The sequence below is a fragment of the Coloeus monedula genome, assembly GCF_965178545.1.
Source record: "Coloeus monedula genome assembly, chromosome: 2".
NCBI lineage: Eukaryota > Metazoa > Chordata > Aves > Passeriformes > Corvidae > Coloeus > Coloeus monedula.
Genome location: NC_138782.1, coordinates 24,360,626 through 24,383,655, shown reverse-complemented (window position 1 = coordinate 24,383,655; position 23,030 = coordinate 24,360,626). Strand labels below are relative to the sequence as shown.

Genomic DNA, 23,030 nt, shown 5'->3' with positions numbered 1-23,030 from the left:
GAATAGTTGTAGCATCACTGTATTAATCAAAAGATGGGTTGAAGGCCCATAAGCCTTCTGTCCTGGTTTTTCTTTAAGTTAGCTAAAAAAAGGCCTTCATAAGATTAATATGTAAGTCTGCATACTGCCATTCTAAGTTGTTCAGCAAGGCCATTAGTTGAGAAGAACTCTTTTTTTTTCTACAATTTTTAGGGTCTGTGAGCTGCTATAGGTTCTTAGAAAGTTTCTTTAATTTCCATTTATTTATAACAGTCTGTAAAGTCCAATTTAAAGGCTCTGTATTACATCTTCTTGCAACAAAATTTGTGCAATATCGTAGAAAAAATCAACTTTATGGTATGGTAAGTAAGTAATAGCAGAGATGAACTTGTCCACTTGCACTGTAATGTAGTTCTTATATGAAACTTACCTTTAATATGAAAAAGTTTAATACCATTACTTTCACTAGTTTTAGATTTTTTTTTTCTTTCTGTGACAGGGATGTTGCAGTAATTAAGCTCTTAAGCAGATGGCATATGTTGGGTTAATGTTGTTCTTGCCTATGTGGCATTTGCCTTATGAATCAAAGATGGGTTTAAACTGTTGTTTACTGTGCAAGACAAGCTTCCCTGAGGAGGCAGCACCTGCTGATAAAAATCAGTTGTTATTTCTACAGTAACCAAAATAGAGACTTGTTGTAGTCATGTGTTTATTTCTTTGCTTCTCTGCCACTGTTTTCTAGGAACTCTCTTGTCAGCAGCGTTCCTTGCAAACACTGGATCAGCAGTGCAACCAGATAAGAAGCAAACTGAATCAGGAGCTACAGCAAGCCAAAAATGACTTCAACGTACTGCAGGCAGAATTTGACAAAGTAGGCTTCTCTTTTAGCATTAAAGACCACTACTAGAATGGTATTTAGTTGTCTCAACAGTACTGCCTTCATTTAATTATACATAAAGAAAAAAAATAATTAATGTGGCATCTTATATTAATGTTTTTATGGTATGTATTAGATGTTTTGTATTTACCATTTCTTACTGCAATAATATGTATTTAAATGTGAATTATAGGCTTTTGAAAGTTTGTGGCTAGTCCACTTCTCACAGGGAAGGAGATGTAAATGCAGACAGTGCAGGTAAAACAAAACTGAGGAGCAGCTAAGGCTGATCACAAGACACTTTATGTAAAAACCATGCAGAGGTGTAGTTTGATGATAGAGCTAGTGACCAACAGGTTGTTGCCCTTTGGAAAAACAGTCCCATTTTATATACCCTGGCCATGTACTCCTCATGTGATCCTGGAGAGACCTGATAGAGCAGATAAAAGAGCAAAGAAGATCTTACATTTAAATTAGCATATATGTATACAAGGCCAAGTGTTTGCTATCATTTTAACTCCCTGAACTGGTTCTCCACAAAATGAGATGAATGTCAGGGTTTGTGTAAGGAAGAACATCCCCCTTGTATGAAGGCGGTCTTCCACGGCTTTGGCAGCAGCTAGCTGTTAGAACACATTAGTTATCACAAACTCCCAACTTTAAGTAAGTTAGAAAGCATCACAAGCCTCTCGAGTGGGTTGACCAGAGAAGAGGAATGTTTAAAAGCCTCAAAAACCTTTGAGAGCATCTCTCAAGCAGCAGAGCTGACTGAATTTCTAAAAAGAGCCACAAGTTCTTGAAAGTTATATTGAGAAGCCCCATTGGTAGGCAGCCTGAGCTTGAAACATCATTTCTAAAACTGCCAACAGCTTTCCTGCAGGCTTGTTTTATTTTAGAAATATAGCCATGGGACTACATTCAGTCAAATGGTTTTACTGGAGGCTTCTTTATTTTATTTTGTATATGCTTACTGGAAAATTGATTTAATTGAGAGGAAAAAAAGTGCCTTTTACTTCCTTCTCAAAGAAAGGTAATTTATTACTTAATGACCTTGGAATAGACTTTTTTTTGACCCACTAGTGGCATTTCCTTCTTTTTTAGTCTGGAGCATTTTAGGACTATTTTGAAAGAGTTTAAACCTGTTAATCTTTTATAAAATCTATGTCAACAGAGCAGTGAGTGCAGTTATGATCCTAACTTTCTGATTCACACAGTTCAGCAAAAAGGCAATTGTATTCCAATCTCATTTGTATCCTACAGATATCATTGTGGTGATGTACCTGCAAGTTGGATGAATTAATCTGATTTCAGACAGTCTAGAAATGATGTGTGTTACAAACATCCCATTTTTTGGTCAGAGGCAAGGGAGTGGAAAGGCAATAAGCAGCTTTTCTCTAGATAACAGTAAAGCAAACCATGGTGGGATAAAATACTGTAGTTTCATTTCGTAATAGAATGTTGAGTTCAACAATAGGAGTTTAAAGAAAGAAGTTGTATATGCCTATGATGACAGCATTGGTTTTCCAGGTAATGGCAGTGAAACAACGCTTGGAACACGACACCAGTGATCTCACCCAGAAGCTGTGCAGAGCAGAGCAGGCTTTAACAGCAGCCCAAGCTAAGGAAGCTGATCTTACAAGAAACTTTGAGGTGAGCAATGCTGAGGAGTATTTGGCAGAATTAATACCAGAAATCAGCAATTTGTAAATACTTAATACTGTAGAGCATTTGCTCACAATTGTGTTTTTCCCCATAAGCGATCTTTAAACACTTTTGTGGGCTATCTTAATAACTCATTCTAGTTCTAACACAAAATGAGTCCTTCCCTAACATCATTGGAATTAGTGCATTTTCTGGAACTGGCTGTGTGGTTAGGATTCATTGCTGTAACACTGCTGATATGATTCTAGTTCATGTTGGACTTCTTTTTTTAAAAAAATAGATTGTGTTTCAAGAGATTCTTGCTTTTGGTTCTGGAATAAAAATAGAATAATAGTAAAATGTTTGTTTGATTTCGAAAGTAAATTCTAGGATCATTGACTGCTGCTTTGATTCGTACTGTCAAACTCGGTTATTTTGTACAAATACTATATCATCCTTAAAAAAAAAGGCAACTATTTTAGAATGAGACACTCCAATAAATACACAGTTTAGAAAAACTTTCCCCCAAATGAAGGTAAATGCAGAGAATTTTCTGTATGCTGCCATACCACCTCATTCACGCATGCAGAAACGTTTTCACTTTAGCATCTCCTCTGTGTTCTCAGTTACATTGTTTAGCTATGGTGGCAACCAGAGCAGCTACACTTGAAATTGTTACAGTTTTGCCACTAGAGACCTCATAATGCAAATTTTTTTCCTTTATTTGGAGAATCAGGAGTAGGTAGGAAAAACAGCTGGATACCTATGTAATACATGTCACAGTTTGGTTTTGTTAAACACTCTCATTTTGCTTGTTGCCAGTTGTCATCAGCAGACATAAAATAACCCGACGTAGTCTCCGCCAAAAAATTACCTTCAAAATTCTCTGCAAAAATCTAAAGGAAACTAGTGGGTTTTGTTCAGATCATTGCAAACATTTGTATGAGTTTAGTGTATTGTGAAAATTTAGGTACATCCTTGCTGGTAGATTGCGATGTCTGAGAACATTCCCAGCTATTGGAACGTGACTATTGTTAGAACAGCACTTTGCATGCTTTTGGCCTAGCTGACTGCCTCTCTCTCATATATTGACTTGTTGAGCAAGTCCAGAGGAGGCCGCCAATCAGAGATGATCAGAGGGATGGAGCACCTCTCCTATGAGGAAAGGCAGAGAGTATTGGGTTTGTTCAGCCTGGAGAAGAGAAGACTTTGGGGTGCCCTAATTGTGGCTGTTCAGTACCTGAAGGGAATCTACAAGAAAGATGGAGAGGGACTGTTTACAAGGGCCTGGAGTGACAGGACAAGGGGGAATGGGTTTAAGCTGAGGGTAGGTTTAGATCAGATAGTAGGAAAAAATTCTACACCTAGTCTAGCAAGGGGTATTCCTGCCCATAGCATGGAGGTTGGAACTAGATGACCTTTAAAGCCCGTTCTAACCCAGTGTATGATTCTATGAATACTGGGAATGTTTGCACCAAATCAAAATAAATGGACCTTTCAGCCATTTTAATTCCTTAAACTTGTTTGTTTTTCTTTCCTTACATAACCCTAAGTTTTCTAATGATCAGGCTAGTTTAATTCATGTGCTTGTATTGCATCTGTGCATGCAGCTTTGAATGCAAGGGGTTTAGATGCTTGGACTTCTTTGAAAAGTTATTAGGACTTCTAGAAAACTTATTCATTGAAATTTATATGTGACTGGATTTTTTTTTAAACTATGGGTAGGGAGTGCTGTGAGTAGAAGGGAAGGCAACTGTTAGTGGTAGTGACAATTTTAATCATGTTCTGAGGATGATTTATTTGTTGTTGCAAAAACAACCCTGCCATGCCAGCAAGCTTTTAATTTTTTTCATTCAGACCTTTCCATTTCTTGAGCTTGGCTTTTGTGAATCAATGCCCATCTGCTAGTAGTAAATGGATGAATAATTGGCGGTCTGTTTCCATTTGGGCCATGCCAGTTCCATACCATCTGTTGTCCAGAGCACAGGAGTTTGGAGAACAAGGATGAGTTTCCTTAAAATAACTTTTGTTTGGTTTCCTGGGTGCGATGTAGTTGCATAGCTGGGTGTTTTTTGCTGGTGGTGATAGTGTGTTTTCTTTACTTGTTTGAGGCTTTTTAAAATCAATTTATTTAAAAGAAAATGCTGTTAATTGCAAAGCAACTGTCTGAAAGTGTGAGCACTTCTAAGTAAAATTTGACCAGTGTTGCCCTGTTGATGATGTTCAGTGGAAAGAGACCTTGGCTCTACATGAGATGACAGGTGACATCTGATCTACACATTTCATGTTAATTTTGTTGCCATTGCAGGGATTTGTTTACTGAGCTGCTTTGGAAAAGTAGCCTGACTTCATCAGCTCAGATTTTGTAGAATCTCTCCTGTCCTATCTCTATCTGTGAGGTCATGTGGAGCTGGTTTTTCTGTGCTAACAAGGAGCACACTGACTACATCAACTTGCAGCATATCTCAGATGCTGTCAATTTAAGAATAAAAAGTTCAGCTTATGTTTCCAAGCAGTGTTTAGGAACCTAGGCTGCCCAAAGTCCTAACAGGATCTAATGGAATATCTTTACTTTGATTTAAATGAACTGAGTCCTTTGATCTCCTTATCAATTTACATGAAATATGGTCTTATTTGGTTTTGGTTTAGGAAGTGAAACAGGAGAAAAATCTTCTCAACTGTCAACTTGAAAAGAAATCTCAAGAGATCCACCAGCTTGAAGAGGAACTAAATATGATCAAGCAATCTCTAATGCAAAGCCAGAATTTTGCAGAAGAAATGAAAAGTGAGTCGTGATTTTAAGTTTACACAACTCTTTGTGTGTTTCCTGCATTGCTGTAAGTTCATTGTGAATTAAGTAAAAAGTTTCTGCTGGGGGGCATGATTAGTGTTTTTTAACAACACTGAGTTTGTTATCAATGAAAAGAAGGTTTTTGTCTAGGAATATGTACAGTTCCTGAAGATACACTGTTCTGAAAATAATTAAAGTGTACTGAACTTACCAGCAAATTTGTTTTCATAGAATCTAATTAAAATAGAAAACTTCTGGTTTGCAATTCCTCTATGGAAAGCTGCCTGTATTTAGTGCCTGATAGCCTAAAGTGATATAAACATCCTTCATCTAGTGATATAACTTAAGAGTAATGCTTTGCAGTAGAATGAAAATTGAAAATAGTAAAAGTAAATAGTAACACCTCATCTAGAAAGTTATTGATAGACTTGACAGTATTGACTGGAAAAGATTTGATGATATTTTCTTCTACAGATAAGAATGTTGTTCAGGAAGTAGAGCTGAAATTACTGGAAGAGAAGTTTAAAAGGCAAGAGAGCTCGCTTTCACTGGAGAACCTGAAAATAACTTTAGCTGACATGGAAAAGCAACAAGAGTCTACCCGAGGCCTCCTCAAGGAAAAAGATAATCATATTAAAGAACAAGACTCTAAAATAAGTAAGATGGAGGGACAGTCAGAAGCTTTGCAGAAACTCCTTGGGTTAAAGCAGAGAGAATGTGAAGAATTGCAAAAAGAGGCTACTGTTTTTTCTCAATGGAAAAATGAAACTGATCATCTTATTTATAAACTTAAGTCTGAAAAGGAAGGTATGCTGGCTCACATTAATGACTTGGAGAGTTCCCTTCAAAGTCAGCAAAGCAAAAATCATGAGCATGGTGAGAAACTTAGAATGATGCAAACTGAAAGTGACAGGAAATCCACAGAGATTAGAGAACTTAAAGATATGCTGGAATGTAAAAGTGCAGAATTAGAAGAACAAAAAAAAGCTTTTGATGAACTTAAGCAGAAAGCAGAATGTTCTGATAAAAAGTACTGCAAAGAGATAGAAAATATGTCCTGTAAAATATTCCAGCTCACCAACAAAGTTGCTGAAGTAGAAGAAAAGTTACAGTTGGCAGCAAGTCAAGGACTGCAAAGGGAGCAATGCTATCGTGACCTGCTTGGTGAATATGAAAAAATCTGTTGTCTTGTAAAAGTGAAAGATACTTCAGAAGTGACTGAAGATGGAGAAGTTAATTTGCAAAGCAGCCAGGATAAGACTCCTTTAGATAATATGCAACTTGCAGCAACTAACTTCAACACTGAAGATCACGGATGTGCAAGAGCTCTCCTAGAAGTGCGAAAAACTAAGGATCTGGCCAATTTACAAGAGCAGATCTCTTTTCTTGAGAGTTCTTTAGCAGCTCAAAAGCAGCTGAATTCAAATCAGCAGCAGCAGTATGAAGAATTACTGCAAATAAAGAGTGAAACGGAACAAAGATTATTTGCAGTAGAACAGAAGCACAAAAGCTTTGTGACAGAAACCGAGCAGCACATCAGTAACTTGCAAGCGGATATTTCAGCACATCAGGAATTAGTTGAAAAAACTTCAGCTGTTCTTGAGGAAAAGGACATGCAACTGCAAACTCTGAATGAAAGATTAGAAAACCGACAAGCTGAGCTTCAGGATTTAAAGATCAATAATAAATTGCTTGAGGAGTCACTAAGACAGCTGAAGCTCATGTCTGAAACATGGGATTCAGAGAAGAGGGACATGTCTTCAATGGTTTGCTCATACAGTAAAAAAATTGGTGAACTTACTGAAGAAAATGCAGCCCTTAGGGATTTAAGCAGTGCTTTAAAGCAAGAACAAGTAACTTTACTGGAGGCAAATAAAAATATTTATGATAGTTTAAAGGAAAGAGAAGAAATAATTTCTGAAATGTCTGGAAAACATGAGGAGGAAAGACAGCGTATTGAATCAAGAACTGAAGAAATCAAAACAGAGCTTGAAGTTTTGCAGGAAAAGTATAAATCAGTAGAAGAAGAAAATGGAAAAGTTATGAGCATTCTGAGAGAGCAGACAATTGAATTTGAGGAAAAAAAAGCAAAATTAGAACAAGAGAAACAGGTACTTAGTGAGAACAAAGATATTTTGCATAAACTAATAGTATCAGAAGAAATAAAAAAGGGTTTGGTTCAAGAACTTCAGCAACTGCAGTCAGAATTTTCCAATATCCAACATGTGCCTTCTATAGAGCTTGACTGTGTAAGTCAGGAAAGGTTAAATGTCAGGACAACACAAAATACAGTTCAAGAGAAATGTGGCCTTGTACTTCAAGAAAAGGAGCTATTGGGGAAGGAACTACCAACAGAAAATGAATCTCTAATATGCGATGTTAACTGTGGACAGAGACTCTGTTCAGAACAGTTCAGAAAGTCCATGGAAGAAAAGGACATTGAGTTGAATAAATACCAGGTTAAACTTGAGCTTCTTCAAATGGATTTTGAGGATAGCGAACTCTCTCTAGAGAACTGCAGGTTAGAAGTGATGCAACTGGAGACTGCTTTAAAAGGTGTGGAAGCAGAACTTGAGAAAAGCATGAGGGAGAAAGAGAGACTGCAGCAAGAACTACTGTCTGTTAAAGAACAGAAAAGTGCAGATTCTTCGCTTACAGCATTAGAGGATGATGGCCACTCATTGGAGTGTAATTATGGTGACATTTCCCAGGACTGTGGCAAAAGACAAATAGATGAAAGTCCCTCATCGGTGTTGCTGGCATCCTCTTTGCAAGTAACGATAAACCAGCTGAGTGAACTCGAGAAAATGTGTGAGAGGTTGCAGAGTGAGAACACTGCATTAGCCTCTGGATTCAAAGATGCAAATACCAATGGTACCACAGGTATTAATAAAGAGGAGAAAGATAATGTAATGAATGCGGATAGCAATTTAAAAGCTGAGAAAGCTGTTCTTCCTGATGAACTTATGGATCAAAGTGATAACAGTGATGTGAGAATGTGTTCTGATAATAAGGAAATGCCCTTCAGACTTAAAGAATGCAATACTTCTGACTATGAAGATTTAAAATTGTCCAGCAAAGAAGTTAAGACACACTTTACTGAGGTAAGAGAGAGGCTTTTGACTTTCCAGAATGAACACCTAAAATTATATGAACAGCACTGCAGTATGAGCTCAAAGATTTGTGAGCTACAGTCTTGCATTGAAGTACTGAAGGCAGAAAATTCTTCATTGTCAACAAGTCTGAGCAGTGCTCATGTAGATTCTGTGAGAGTGTCACTGTCTTCCAGCCAAGGTGACATGCTGTCTAAATTAGATGACACTAAGGGCATGGATTCTTCCTCAGATCTTTCTGTAAATCCCTGTTTGATAGAAGTAAGTAAGGTGGTTGATTCTCGTAACCGTGGTACATGCAAATGGACAGAGGAAATGAATCAGCCAGACAGCTCTGTAGAAGTAATTTCAGAGGATGCAACAGAAATTTTGATTGAAAATTTGGACTCTGTTAGAGAGCTCAGGAGTATTACTCCAAGAAAATCTAACCTTGAAAGTAGAATTGAAGAACTGCAGATGCTCTGTCAGACATATGAGAAGGCCATCAAGGTGCTTGAAGATCAGTTTCATGTTCAAGAGAATATGAAAAATGAGGAAATACAAGAGCTGAAAGAAGTTATACTTTCTGAAAGGAAAGAAATAGATCATCTCAAACAGCAAAATCTATCTGAAAAGGAAGAATGGCAGCAGAAGCTGAATAATGTGACTATGGAGATGGAGTGCAAACTGGCAGCAGAAAGAAAACAAACAGAGAATCTCTCTTTGGAGCTGGAAGCAGCAAGGCTCCAGCTACAGGTCCTTGATTTAAGTTCTCATTCACTGCTGTGCACAGATAATGAAAATGTAAGTAATTGCTGTCATGCAAATGAGTTTTATGTAAACCCTTTGATTTGTGGTGACCCAAATTTAAATTTTCCGATAAAATCTATTTAAAATTGTGCCCCACAGAAGCAGTACTACTTTTTGGAGAAAGAAGCAAAATCTATACTCAAGCAGTAACCTTTGTCCCCTTAGCAATGCTAATAATAGTTCACTTTGTCATGTAGACACCTATTTTCCCAAAATACAGAAATATGTGGTATCTTTGCATGTAGACTTTCAGCAAATTTATTTGAAATTTCTCCCTCAATACCTTTAAAACCTTTTGGCTAAAGATGTGTGTATAAGGAAGTGTCAATCCTTTCTGTAAGAAAGGAAGCTCTGAAGTAGGGAGGGATGCTTTTTTTTTTTTTTTTTTTTTTTTTTAATAAGAGCAGGAGCTTTACTGGTTTAAGAGAACTTTTAAAACTTACCATGTTTTTTATCATATGTATACTTCCCCCTGATTTTTTTTTTTTTAATTGATTGATTCTTATTCCTTGCAGAACATAGAACAAGGAAACAGTTCTTTTAAGTTGGGAGTGCCTGTTGAAAACTCAGGTCTGAAAAACAATAATCTTAAAATAATTCCCATTGAGGAAATGGCTGCAGGAGATGCCTCTGTGTGTGAAAATGAAACTGAGACTGCTGAAGCAAGATTAATGGAAGATTACACTGAGAATATTTCTGGAGAACATGAGTGTAGAAATATGTCAGGAAAAATAAGCAGTCCCTCAGACCATGCTAGTGCATGGTCATTTTCTAACAGTAGGGGTTTGAGTGCTGGGTATTTCTGTGAAAATCAAATAACTACTGAAATGCTTCAGGAAGAGGCAAAACAGCAGACAGCTGAAAATTTGAAGCTGATCTATGAGATAGAAAAAAACCCAAACCATGTTGGTTTAAAGATAAAAGTAGAGCAATTAAATTTGGAGATGAACTTCCAGGAGGCACAAATAACTTCAAATAGCTCAGCTTTTGCAAAACTGGAGGAAGCTACTGTAGCTGTTAAGGAAGAAAACCATGACATAAAGGAAAACTATGCAACAGTTTCTGTCAATAAGCAGGACTTACCACTTCAAGTAGTCTCATTAGAAAAAGAACCTGAGAACCTAAAGTCTGAGCTGGAGATATGTCAAGTTAGATCGTCTAACGCAGCAGACACGTTGAATGATGTAGAAATGGCCAAGAGAGATTGTCAGGAACAATTTCATGCAGCTGAAAATGAATGGGGGAGTCCAAAATCTGAGCAAGTTAATATTGAGAACCATGCCTTGTTTATAGAGCATGACATTGAAATGCTTCAGGCAAAATGTCAGCAATTGGAAAGGGAGAGGGAAGTTAACCTGAAAACTATTTCTAGCTTTCAAGAGCACCTTGTTTCAGTCACAGCTGAGAGAAACTATATTGGCCAAGAGCTGAGTATTTTGTCTGAAAGCAAAAAAGACATGGATCAAAAGTATCAAAAGCTACAAGAACAATTAAAAGAGTTAGAGTTAGCTAAGATGGATTCTACTGAATTCATTAGAAGGTTAGAGGATGAAGTGAGGACACAAGCACATCTGCTTGAGGCTGCAAAATCTGATGCAAATCAATTATCCAATGAAAAAGACCATCTTCTTCAGAAGCTGCAAAGTTTAGGAAATGATGCTGTATCTTTCACCTTAGAAAAAGAAAAACTCCAGCATGAAGCAGCAGATTCAAAGAAAGAAAAAGAGCTGATTGCAAAAGAGCTGGAAACGATGCAGCATAAATTAAGTTCATCAGAAATGGAAAACTCAAAGCTTTCCAAATCTTTGGAAGGCTTGTTAATGGAAAAGGGAGAACTTGCTGCAAGACTCAGCGCAGCACAGAAAGAAGCAGACCAATTGCGATGTGGAATTGAGAAGCTGAAAGTAAAAATTGAGTCTGATGAGAAGAAAAAACGTCACATTGCTGAAAAGCTGAGAGACAATGAACGGAAAACTGACTCTCTCCAGGATAAAATAGAGAGACTTGAAAGGGAATTGGAGATGTCAGAGAAAAATCTAGAAGATACAATTATTGAGTTGGAGACTGCCAAGGCAGAGGCAGAAACATTAGCAGCGGAGATGGAAGATATGACTGAAAAGCTGAAATGTTCTAACTTACAAATTGATGTCCTCACCTCACAAAAAGAGTGTTTGGCTAAAGATTTAAAAGAAATGCAAGAAAGATTCCTTGAACTAGAGTCTTCAAATTTGACTACAGCAAAACAGTTGGAAGAAAAGGAGGAAGAAAAGATACAAATCAAGGATGAGTTTGAAAATACTGTGGTATTACTAAAATCTGAGCTCAAAGATATGAGTAAGAAATTAGAGTTTTCATGCAAGGAGGAAGCAGATGCTAGAGCAAAAGAGCAAGTCTTGATTAATCAGGTGGCTCATCTTGAGCAAGATAAAATAATGGTATTACAGGAATGTCAGGAAATAAAAAATGAAAGCATCCGATTGGATCAAGCAAGGGAAGTACTTGTTCAAGAATTGATGGATTGTAAACAAAAACTCGATGAAAAGGTGCAGGAAAATTGCGCTCTTGAAAAGCAGGTGAAAGAAACAGAAGCACTATCTTTGCAGCTGACACATATGCAGCGTGAGCTTGAATGCTGGCACCAGGAAAAAGAGAGGCTGCAGAATTTGATTGCTGAGTTGAAGCTGAAGGAGCAACATTTTTCTGATGGTGAAACCTCTCTGGATATCCTGAATGTTCTGAAAATGTCTTATAAGGACCTTGAGAAGGAACTGGAATCTACACTTTGTGAAAAGAACACTCTATGTAAAAAGGTAATATAATTTCCATTAGGGTAGAGTTCCCTTTGTAGGAGCGAGGATAAAGTGTCCTCTGGGCTTACCACTTCCTTAATAAATTAAATGCTAAAATAATTTTAACCTCAGACTTTTGCAGGAAACATCCTATTTTTAAAATTACATTTTCCATGCAATCATGAATTTTCATTGAATTTACAGAGCTGGAAAGCCCGGCATTGTTTTGCATAGGATGAGTGAGAAGGTAGCTTGAAAGTAGATATAGACATTTAAGCAATCAAAAATGCAGGAAAGTTTCCTCTTTCCTGTAGAAGAAAAGGAGGAGGAACAAGTTGGTATTGGGTGATTGAGTTTTTGTATCAAGAATAAATACTTTGGAAGCTCAAAAGAAAGTGAAACAACAATAGTGCATTTGCCATGTGAAAACATCATTACCCTGTTATGACTCTTGCTTAAAACTTGACCAGCTATGGGAAAAAAATAACCCATCTTAAAAGCTATTTGTTCCATTTAAGTAAATTCTTTGAAGGTCATGACTCATGAATTAAAAATAATTCTGGAAAATTTAATTTCAGGTAAATGAACTGGCTGAAAGTCAAACTGAGCTGCAAGTCAAGCTAGATAATACAGAACAGAAGATTACCAAATTACAGGAAGAAAGAAATAAGCTTGCTGAAGAAATGCAATGTGTTCAAGAACATTCAGAAAAGAACAAAGTAAGTTACCCCATCTGCAGTATTTCTATGTTCAAGGCCAGATGCTCGAGTACAGTACATGTGTGGAGGCTGGTCAAGGGAGTCTGTGATAATGTACAGTATTAGAGGTTCTTGCTTACAAATTTTAAAAAATCCAATGTTCTCTTCTGAGACAAAATGATCAGTTAATAGTTTTTTCCCTCTTCCTTCTATCCAGACTATGTTTTCTTGGCATAGAGGCCACTGCTGGTTATCTAGACATTTTTCAGTGCTGAGAAATTCTCTACTACAGGCTTTCAATCATCAGACTGAGGAGATCAGATAAGGAATAAACCATTTTTCGAAACTACTTTCAGTGTTTCAGTAGTGCTAAAGTAGTTCAGGGCAAAGTCAAGGAAGAAACAATTTTAGAGCCTTTATTTTTAATTTGTTTGCATTTAATTCTTCGAGGCTATTTTATCATCTAGACAGCTTTAGGTCTTAATTGTGAACTGTATTATATCTTTAAACCAGTTTATGTGGTCATCTGACCTACTAACATTATTTAGAAAATTTTATAACCAGGGGGTTGTTTCTATTGTGGCATTGAGGATTTTGAGTGGGAGAAGAACAGAGATTTCCACAACTTTCAGAAATCCTAAATGGAAATACAGGCCAGCTGTCTAAAAAGTAGTTAGGAAGGTGGATGAAAATTAAAATGCTTAGAAAGTTTTGTCATCTTAAAGAGGGTGGGGAAAGTGACCCTTAACCTCTCAAGTCACTCTCAGAGGGAACAATGTTTGTAGAGGTTAAGCTTTGATTTTGGCAGTGCTGCTTGATTTAACCGTGTTGGAAAACTTGCACTTGTTTTCTTTTAAGAAAACCTTCCTTTGCCTTCTGTCCTACCTTTTGTGTTCATATGTTCCTTTCTTTGATTACAGTGTGTTTACCCACTGTTAAATATCTTTTTCCTATCAAGTTGTTTTTGGAAATTCAGAGATGCTTCAGATTTAAACAGTTGAATGGATCAACTCTTTCTCCATTGAGATAATTCCAAATACCAACGAAGGTGCTATTACTGTTTACAGATTCAGCTGCAGCTAACAACGTCAGAAAATAATGAACTGACCAGGAGTTTGGAGATGGTCCAGCATCAACTACAAGAAAAAGAAAGTGAAATTAAAAGACAAATATCAGAATACAAAGACAGACTACTTCAAGCAGAGAAAGAGCATCAGGATGCTCTGACAGAAGCAAACAGAAAGGTAAATCAGAAAATAGAAAGAGTAGTGCTGTGAGTTTTTAATTCAGTTCTCGTATTTGACAAAATTTTGCTGATACTATTGCAAAAGAATTTCTTTGCTAACAATATTTCCAAAATCTACATACCTTAGAACTTAGTAAGTGTTAAATTAACCTTTTTCCATATAGCAAGCACCTAAATGTGAATTTATCTCACAACTCAGTAAGCATTTAATCTATATAAAAATTCATTGGGACTATAACCTTGAAAATGAGGAAGCAACAGTATATTTAATCCAGGAAATTGTTGTTTTGGTAGGAATAGGGAAGAAAATTTAACCACTTCAGGATATAAGGACAAATTTATTGGAAATATATTTGTCAGATGGGCTATATGCAAAGAGCTATCAACTTCTCTGCAGAAATGTGTGAACATTTACTTGAGGCCAGTAGAACACAGGCAAACAACTTACTATAATTGTTTCTTAATAGTTATCATTCTTATTAATAGAAAGTAGATGTCAGAGCAAGTTATAGTAAAATATAAAGATTTTCTTATGACAGACTTCTTAGAGGCAAGATTCTAGCATTCAAAATATATACTTGAGATAAATTGCCCTTTCAGTTTTAAGGTCCTCAAACATAACATATTAAATTTGCTGTGGAATTCCTGTGGGTTTGTGATATGCTGTTAGGCACATCTTCAAGGTACAACTCAGTGTCCCTTTTATTATCGTAGTAATTAGGCACATTTTCTTTCTCTAGAATGAAGTAGAATTTGAGGCCTGTCATGAGAAGATTAGTTCACTGGAGCACTTTGTCAGGTCACAAAAATTGGAAATTGAGCGTTTGAAGTCAAATAACGAACAGCTAAACAATTCCCTTAAAGAAGCTAATCAAGCCTTAGGAGAACTCTTAAAAACTAAGGTAAGAGAAACCCCTAAGCATGACCAATTTCATGAGATTCCAGACACTGTGTAGTAAAATAAACATAGTATTGAGAACTGGTGCTCCAGAACTTTGGCTTGACTTTGATACAGCTTTTGTTTAACTAAAGAGAACACAGAGCCTGGAGAAAACATTGTTACTATTGATTTACATTAGATAAATTCTGTGTGCTGTGACTGAGATCGCCTAGAATTGGTTTCTGTGACCCTAAACACAGCAGTCTACAATGTCTGCAGCTGAGCTAAAACGTGGCTGGAATTCACTCAGAGCCTTTGCAATGCCTCTATTTTCTGTTTGTGAATTACTTTGATGGTAAAATGTACCGTCACCTATCCTAAGCATTAGTCTTGATAGATTGCTCTTGATTCAGGTTTATCAATTCCATTTTATATGGCATTCTCATTACAGTTATTAACTAGTGTAATTCTCTGACGGAATTGTTCTTAGTGATGCTGGAATATGAGCTCCACGTACTGTGAGCTACTGACAACTGGGAACAGTTCTTCATGTTCTTGGTTTGCTTTCTAGTAGCACAGGTGAAGCTTCACTGTCCATAAAATTGAATTTATGTACCAATAATCCCTGCATTTTTCTTGTTTTCTTGGTGGTTTGGGGTTTTTTGGGGGTTTTTTTGGGTTGGTATTTGGTTGGGGTTTTTTTTGGTCCTGCTTCAGTCTGTGCTTGATTTCTGGCTTCAACTCTGTACTCCCACTTCAGGAATAAGTGTCTCTCTAAATGCGCTCTTGAAGAAACACAGTCAATTCAATTTACTTGCAAGTAAACACAGAGTTACAATACACTCATCTTGCTCAACAGTTCTTTATTCTTAGGGCCTTCCACTGTGGAGTTAATTTCTTTAATAAGAGCAGTCCTGTGGGATGTGTGCCAGTGACAGAAAACAGTACCCATGGTAGTGTGAATGTAGCACACAAGGCTCTTAGCTGTGCTCACGGTGTGGTATTTGCACACCGGTTGGTACCAGACCGGTGGGATGATAAAAGTTTCAGGTTAGACATTGTGAAGAATTTTCTCACTGTAGGGTACAATGTTAAGTATTGGAAAGGGCTGCCAAGGGAAGTGGTGGAGTCACCATCACTGGAAGGGTTCAAGAAACAACTCAACGTGGCCCTTAGTGCTATGGATTAGTTGATATGGTGGTGTTCCATCAAAGGTTAGACTCGATGATCTTGAAGGTCCTTTCCAACTTTAATGATTCTATTATTTCATTTGACATTATAATGGTTAAATGGAGGAGTTATGTTTCTGGTGAAATAACTAAATTTCTTACTTTTTAGGCTGATAATAGTAACGTTATAATTCAGCTGAAGAAGGAAAATGAATATGCCCACAGTAAAATGCAGATGTGGATGAAATCCTGTAAGCAGTTGGAACAGGAAAAGGAAATGTTGCAGAAACAACTAGCTGAACATGATGAGCTGCTAAAGAAGGAAAATCTGACTGTGGCAAAGCATAATAAAGAAGGTAACTGAATCTAGATTATCTTAAAGCTTTCTTAGTGGTGCATTAGTCTGTAAAACTTTCTTGTTCCCTAAAATGTCCACTTGTACATGCAGCTCTAGTACAGAGCATGATTCTTAACTAAGATAAAAAATTACAAGTGCAAATGTCAAACATTTTTGAAATCTAGCTAATCTTTTTTCCTCTTCAAGTTATTGTCTCTCTTCTCAGAAACAGCACTAGGTTATGAATAAATACATTAAATATTAGATTTTTGGTGTTAAAAGTGGCTTAAGGAAGAACAGAGATGTTTTCCTTATTAAGCAAGGTTTGTGTGCAGGTTCTTTTATCATTTTTCAGCAAGCTTTTCCCTCTGATTCTCATGCTTTGTTCTTTATATTTTAGCTCGTCTCATGAGATGCACTGTATTGCAAATGATACTTAAAGCAAGTTAAGGGTGCAAAGTGAGCGCTGAGAAGTTACAAAACGAGAGGGAAAATGTTTCCCCGTGCACTGGTCAAGGATTATTTTCAAAATTTGCATGTTCTCTATTTAACGGGGACATTACTATGTCTATCATATTACTGAGTTTGTTTCACAGTCATTTTTTTATAGTTAAACTGTTACAGAACATGTATAATTAAAAGATGTGTGACCATTGTATTATAAATTCTTATGTATGCATAATTTTTATGTCAGTTATATGAATAATAATGTTTTTCCTTGAAAGATGCTGATGATAATGCCAGTACAGAAGAAATCAAGTTAAAATTGGACGAATTACAGGAATCTACAGAACTGAAGACCAGAGAAGCAAATGAGAACTTGGAGAAATACTGCTCTTTAATCGTTAAATATCATAAACTAGAGGAAGCAAATGAGATGCTGAAAACACAAGTCAGTTTGTTGAGTACTCAGCTGAAACAGCAAACGAGTGATGCCGTCAGCACTCCTTTGCTGAATTCAGATAAGTCATTAACAGTGAGCAAACAGTCTGTCAGAGAGAGAAGGTCAGATGGAGATACCACTAAGCTTTCAAGTAAAAGGCAGAGACATGAAGACAGCAGAAAAGACAATGGAGAACCAAGATCTCCTGCTCTTGAGACTTCATCGAAAAAGAAAAGGAAGTGTGATATCTCTCAAAATCTCTGTCAGGAGAACACTGACTGTGAGCTGGATGGGCTTCCAGAAATAGTGCAGAAAGGTATTTGTGTGTCTTGTGAAGGCGAATGTTTTCTGAGCACAGCAGGTGTGCTTTTCCTCTTTTTTTTTTTTTTTTTTTTTTTTGCTGAAGGGCTTTCACTCTGATGAGTTGGGGATTATGCAAACATTTTTGGTGACAGTGATGGAAGGTGAAAGTAGTCAATGAGAGACGCGGCAGTTGGTGGCAAGTTAGCTTTTGTGGAGCTCTGGTGTTAGACCAGCAGAACGCATTTCTGTTGGATTAATAAGTCCCATTCTGCTAAGAGTTAAATGGTTGTGGCAGTCTCCTGTGCTCCCATCACCTTACTTAGAGGTGTAGTGTGTAGTGAGGTGACTGGAGACCAGAAACTGGGGAGGACTGGTGTCTGGAGAGAAGCCCATGTGTGTTCCCCAAGTGTTTGCTTATTTGTGTGCTTTTACTTCTTTCAATACCAGTAATTAAAAGTGTGTTAATTTGCAAAACATGAAATCAAATAAATTCCCTGAGTTGAAACTGTCTTGCCCACAGCAGTAATACATTAACATCTCCATGAGAGTTCACTTTCCATCTGCTATGAATGCCATGAAATTAGGTAGCCCTGGTGTTCCATATAAGGGTTTACTGCAGCAGAGAGTAACTGAGAAGCCTGCACAAATCAGGGCTTGAAAAATATATTGTATGTTCAACTACCTATTAAATAGTACTTTATAATTAATGTAATTAGCATCAGTAAAGGACAAACCATAGAGGTACTGAATTGCCTCAACTTTGGTTACTCCCAGAAGTCAGAATTTCTAAGGCAAAACATTATTTGCATTTCACTTTCTTACCAGCATTACTATTTTTCTGAAAATAGATCTGTTCTGAGGATGTATGTGCCATACATCATATTTGACTTTTACGCTAGATAGAGAAATAACAGACAATCTGTAACGCAGTAGTTCTATGCAGAGAAAAGTATTAAAAATCAAGAGCATTATGTCACATTATCATGAATTAACCATTACTGGTTTTCAGTTTGAAATTACCCTCCACATAATAATGTAAAGAAAAAGACCAAACACTTGTTTGAATTTTTTTCTGTAGAATCGCTCTTGTAATTCAGTGGTTGTTCTGTGATAGCCAAGTTTTGCATTTGAATTTTGGAATGCACAAGATCTATTCAGCAATCTCTTTGTTCCATTTTCTCCAATGGAACAAATGATTTATTTCAGTCAGCTATTTTACTCTATTGTGAAAAAAGAAATCCACTTGAGGAAGTGGGATTGCTTTAGCTGGTTTTTATAGAAGCTGTTTATTTTTCAGGGTTTGCTGACATACCCACTGGCAAGGTCAGCCCTTACATTTTACGTAGAACAACACTGCACCTCAGATCCAGTCCCAGTCTGGCTTCCTCAAGTGAGAAGAGGCCTTTGCCTACACAGGACTCACAGAAGTGCAGGCCAGACCATCTTGGTGAGTGCTGCTGTTCGACACCTGGTGGCAGCAAACCACAAAAGGTAACTTGGAAAAGTTTTTATCTGGGTATGAAAGTCATGGGGAAGACTTAATGCATTCACTAAATGTATTCATCTTGCCAAGTCTATTTGAGGACATATCATTCTTTATGTTCCTCAAAAATACAGTGGAGAGAAGATCATAAATACTGAATAACTAAAATATGACGTAGGTCTTGACCATAGTAGCAATCTGCAAATTGTTCATGTGCTGTTATTTGTGAACTCATAGGAAAAACCAGTGAGAAATGTAAATTCAATACAGGTATATTTTCCATTTCTTATAATGGATATTAAAGAGCAGATATTCTTTATACTGTGGTTTCTTAGGTTGCAGAGAGAGTAACCACCAAAAGGACTAGCCTCTGGGAGTTCGAGCTTGAAGTTTTCTGCAAACAGATTTTCCTGGAATTTATAGAATAACTACAGATATTTGAGAGGCTATTAAACATGTAAATAAGGAACATGTGGATGATAAAGAATGGGTTGTGTTTGGAAGGGGCCTTAAAGATCAGTTAATTCCAACCTCCTTGCTGCAGATAGGGACACCTTCCACTAGACCAGCTTGCTCATGCTTACCAGACTTTGATGTCATCAAAACAAGTAAATACTACACAGTTATGTTTTGAAGTGGATTGTTATTAAAAAAAGTTTAGTAACTGAGGTTTACATTAACTTTGTTTTTTCAGTAATAGACACCTTGCTGACTGTTTCACAGTACATCAGAGTAACATGTTCTAAGATGATGCAAATGCTTTGCAGGTTATAGAAAATTGTTCCAAATTTAGGACAGAAATAAACCTTTTGTTGTCCAAAACCTTCTTCAAAGTTTGTAACCATGTTATCTCAAGTTGAGCAGTAAGACAATAGTTATTGATAGCTCTTTGTGTGAGGGCTGCACAGAAATATGTCAGTAGATAAGCAGATAAAATCCTTCCAGTTTGCCAGGTTACACAAAAGCATTCTCTTGACAATCAACGAAATCTTGCACATAGCTTTTTGGGGTTTTTCTTCATTTTTTCTTTTAATCCAGTTAGTTTGTATTTGCACATAAAGTATTTTGGCAAGATACCACAAGTAAGTAAAGGCAAGTGCCACATAGTTAATGAAGGTACAGCTTTTGAGGCCAGAAAGCACCATTGGGAAGACAGATCAGAGCCATAATTTGTTTGGAGCTACAGCAACAGGAAATCTGTGGTTTGTAGTGAGAGTAAATCCACTGAATTTGTGTATGTTATTTCAAGGGGTAATTACCCCACTTGCCAAGAGTTTGCTGCTTCTTACAGACATTGCCTGGAGGTCTGTGTTTTGTTACTGTTTCATTAAGTGATGCCAATAAATTTCATTTATACTCCTTTATGTCTGTTTCCCTATAACTTTAGAAACAAGTGATGCTGCTCGTAAAGAATCTGAGTAGTGAAAAAAGAAAGGAAGCCTCGGTCTCAGAAAGTTGTGTAGTAATGACCTGCCAGACTGGTGTAAGCTTGTAGACTCTTGCTGACCATAGTCAAGGTTGTAGCAAGTAACAAGAAATCAGTAATAATTTTTTTCTAATTTTACTGGGGGAGGGATTTCCCCAACATTCCTCCTTTTTTCTCTAAGTTTGTATTGTCTAGGTTCAAGGACAGGCTACTCCTCACCTTCTACTAGATCACAGTAATTAAGATTTCATTGTTGGTTTTGTTTCCCCCCAAGTGTAAATATGCAAAAGTCATCAGCTCCAGGAATTAGTGCCCTTCTCTCTTGGACACCGCTGGATATGTGCATTGGTTTTATTTCAAGATGATGTACATTTGGGAATTTCTGGAGGAATTGCTCATATTGTTTCACCATTTGTTGAAACCATCAAAAAATGTTGTTTCATGCTTTATATTAATACAGTAAATGGTGTGTTTTGTTTTAAAACTGAAATAAGCCTTGTTTCCTTCTCTTTGACAGATACTTGTATGTAATTTATTTCAAATACTCTTTCAAACTCTTCATACTCTTGCAAATTTCTCAAGGTGTTTAAAATGTGCCTGTCATGTTCATATGCAAATTTATTCACTTTTTAATGTGAATTTAATGTAGAATTTAAATTGAGTGCTTTGGCTGCACATCGGTCAAAATGTGAAAGCAGGTGGTTTCTGTCCAGATGTCAGCAAAAAAAGTGACACCTATGCTTTATGTTTGCAGAATATGTACAGAAAAAATTAAATACAGCTCTTGGTACACACTACTAGGTACTTTAGTAAACAGCTTAAGAGTACTGTCTGTTCCTTGTGTAGCTTTTTTCTGTTCCTGGCAGTAGCTTGCCAGTAGTGTAGCAGATATTTCATCTCATACCACAACAAAGCAAGAGTTATCAAGCCTCATTGTGTTGTGTATTCAGAGTGATAAGTGCCTTAAAAGTATTTTTTTTCTGTTTTCAATATGTCTGTGTTTTTTGTAAATTCCCGATATTTAGTCTTTTGCAGCAAGTCTTTTGACCCAAGGCAGAAAGCATATATGGTTTTCCATTACCAGTAAACAAGGATGTTTTTGTTTGTGTTACAGGAAAATGGTGAGCAGCAGTCCCAAGCTTTTCCACTGATGAATTCTACATCAAGGTCACCTCTTTGCCTGCATAAACAACCTCCGAAACCTCTCTCTGATAATACCAGGGAGAGTCGTATGATGCACAAAGCAAAAAATTCCCTAAATGAACAAGGATTATCTGAGCAAGATGAGCAAAAAGAAAATTGTAAGGTGCAGTAAATCTGACTTAGTCACAACTCAGAATAACTGGTGATCAAAACCCATTTGTAAAATAAGTATCAGAACTATATGGAGGGCACCATTTTCTCTCTCCAATGAGTAATGATATATGGTTTCTGCAGAGCTTGTTTGTGAATATTTACTAATACCAGTAGTCACTCAAATTGGTGAGATAATAGTGAACAGATATAATTGATCTTCTAGAATCACAGAAGCAGTTAGGTTGGAAAAAAACCTTTGAGATCATTGAATCCAACCTATGACCTAACACCACTTTGTCAACCAGACCATGGATCTGATTGCCACATCCAGTCTTTTCTTAAACACCTCCAGAGATGGTGACTCCACCACCTCCCAGGGCAGCCCACTCCAATGACCAATCACTCTTTCTGTGAAGAATTTCTTCCTAATGTTCAACCTAAACCTCTGCTGGTGCAGCTTGTCTGTGTCCTCTTGTCCTGTTACTTGTTACCTGGGAGAAGAAACGGACCCCCACCTGGCTACAACCTACTTTTAGATGTGATTGTAGAATTATGATTGTAGAATTTTCTGTAAATACTTCTTTATAAATCTGTTAAAAAAAGAAACCATAGAAGTGCCCACATGTTCCCATGTAGTTAATTGTTGTCATTTTAAATGTGTATCAATCATTTACAAATGGAAAATAAACTCACCTAAGTATCTAAAAATACTAGTTTATAGGAAAAATGTGGCAAACACTATTGGATGATTGAAAAGGAAGCAGTGGCTTAGGTACTAGGTGCAAGACGAAAAATATAGAACCAGCTAGAAAGTGAATCCAATGCACAGGGCTCTCTCTTACTCATTCCCTTCTTCCCCCTTTCCCCTTCTCTCGTTCAATGATCTCTTTCTCATTCACTTCTTCCTGCTTTTTCGCTTTTCTCGTTCCTTGCTCTCTCTCTCGTTCCCTTCTTCCCCCATTCCCCTTCTCTAATTCGTTGCGCTCTCTTTCTCATCCTCTTCTTCCCCCTTTTTCGCTTCACTCATTCGTTGCGCTCTTTCTTGTTCCTTTCTTCCCCTGTTTCACCCACACTCGTTCATTGCGCTCTTTCTCATTCCCTTCTTCCGCTGTTTCCCCCACACTTGTTCGTGGCACTCTTTCTCGTTCCCTTCTTCCCCCTTTTCCCCTTCACTCGTTTGTTGCGCTTTTTTTCCTCAATCCCTTCTTCGCCCGTTTTTCCCCGCACTCGTTTGTTGTGCTCTTTCTCATTCCCTTCTTCTGTGTTTTTCCTTTCCCTTGTTCGTTGTGCTCTTTTTCTCGTTCCCATCTTCCCCCTTTTTCCCTTCACT

General features: G+C 37.1%; 1 protein-coding gene across 1 annotated transcript in view; it reads left to right on the top strand.

Moving 5' to 3' along the window:
• CENPF (centromere protein F) overlaps positions 1-21,719 on the top strand; it is a gene marked incomplete at both ends in the record, with an annotated part of 35,020 nt that extends 13,301 nt beyond the window's left edge. The window contains 12 exons of the mRNA XM_082277261.1: positions 722-850; positions 2,384-2,506; positions 5,147-5,282; positions 5,763-9,184; positions 9,706-12,000; positions 12,558-12,698; positions 13,745-13,921; positions 14,664-14,825; positions 16,142-16,328; positions 17,035-17,508; positions 18,793-18,986; positions 21,519-21,719. Of these exons, the coding sequence (XP_082133387.1) occupies positions 722-850; positions 2,384-2,506; positions 5,147-5,282; positions 5,763-9,184; positions 9,706-12,000; positions 12,558-12,698; positions 13,745-13,921; positions 14,664-14,825; positions 16,142-16,328; positions 17,035-17,508; positions 18,793-18,986; positions 21,519-21,719 (7,641 nt within the window). The remainder of the gene's footprint in view (positions 1-721; positions 851-2,383; positions 2,507-5,146; positions 5,283-5,762; positions 9,185-9,705; positions 12,001-12,557; positions 12,699-13,744; positions 13,922-14,663; positions 14,826-16,141; positions 16,329-17,034; positions 17,509-18,792; positions 18,987-21,518) is intronic.
• Between the last annotated feature and the right edge of the window lie 1,311 nt (positions 21,720-23,030).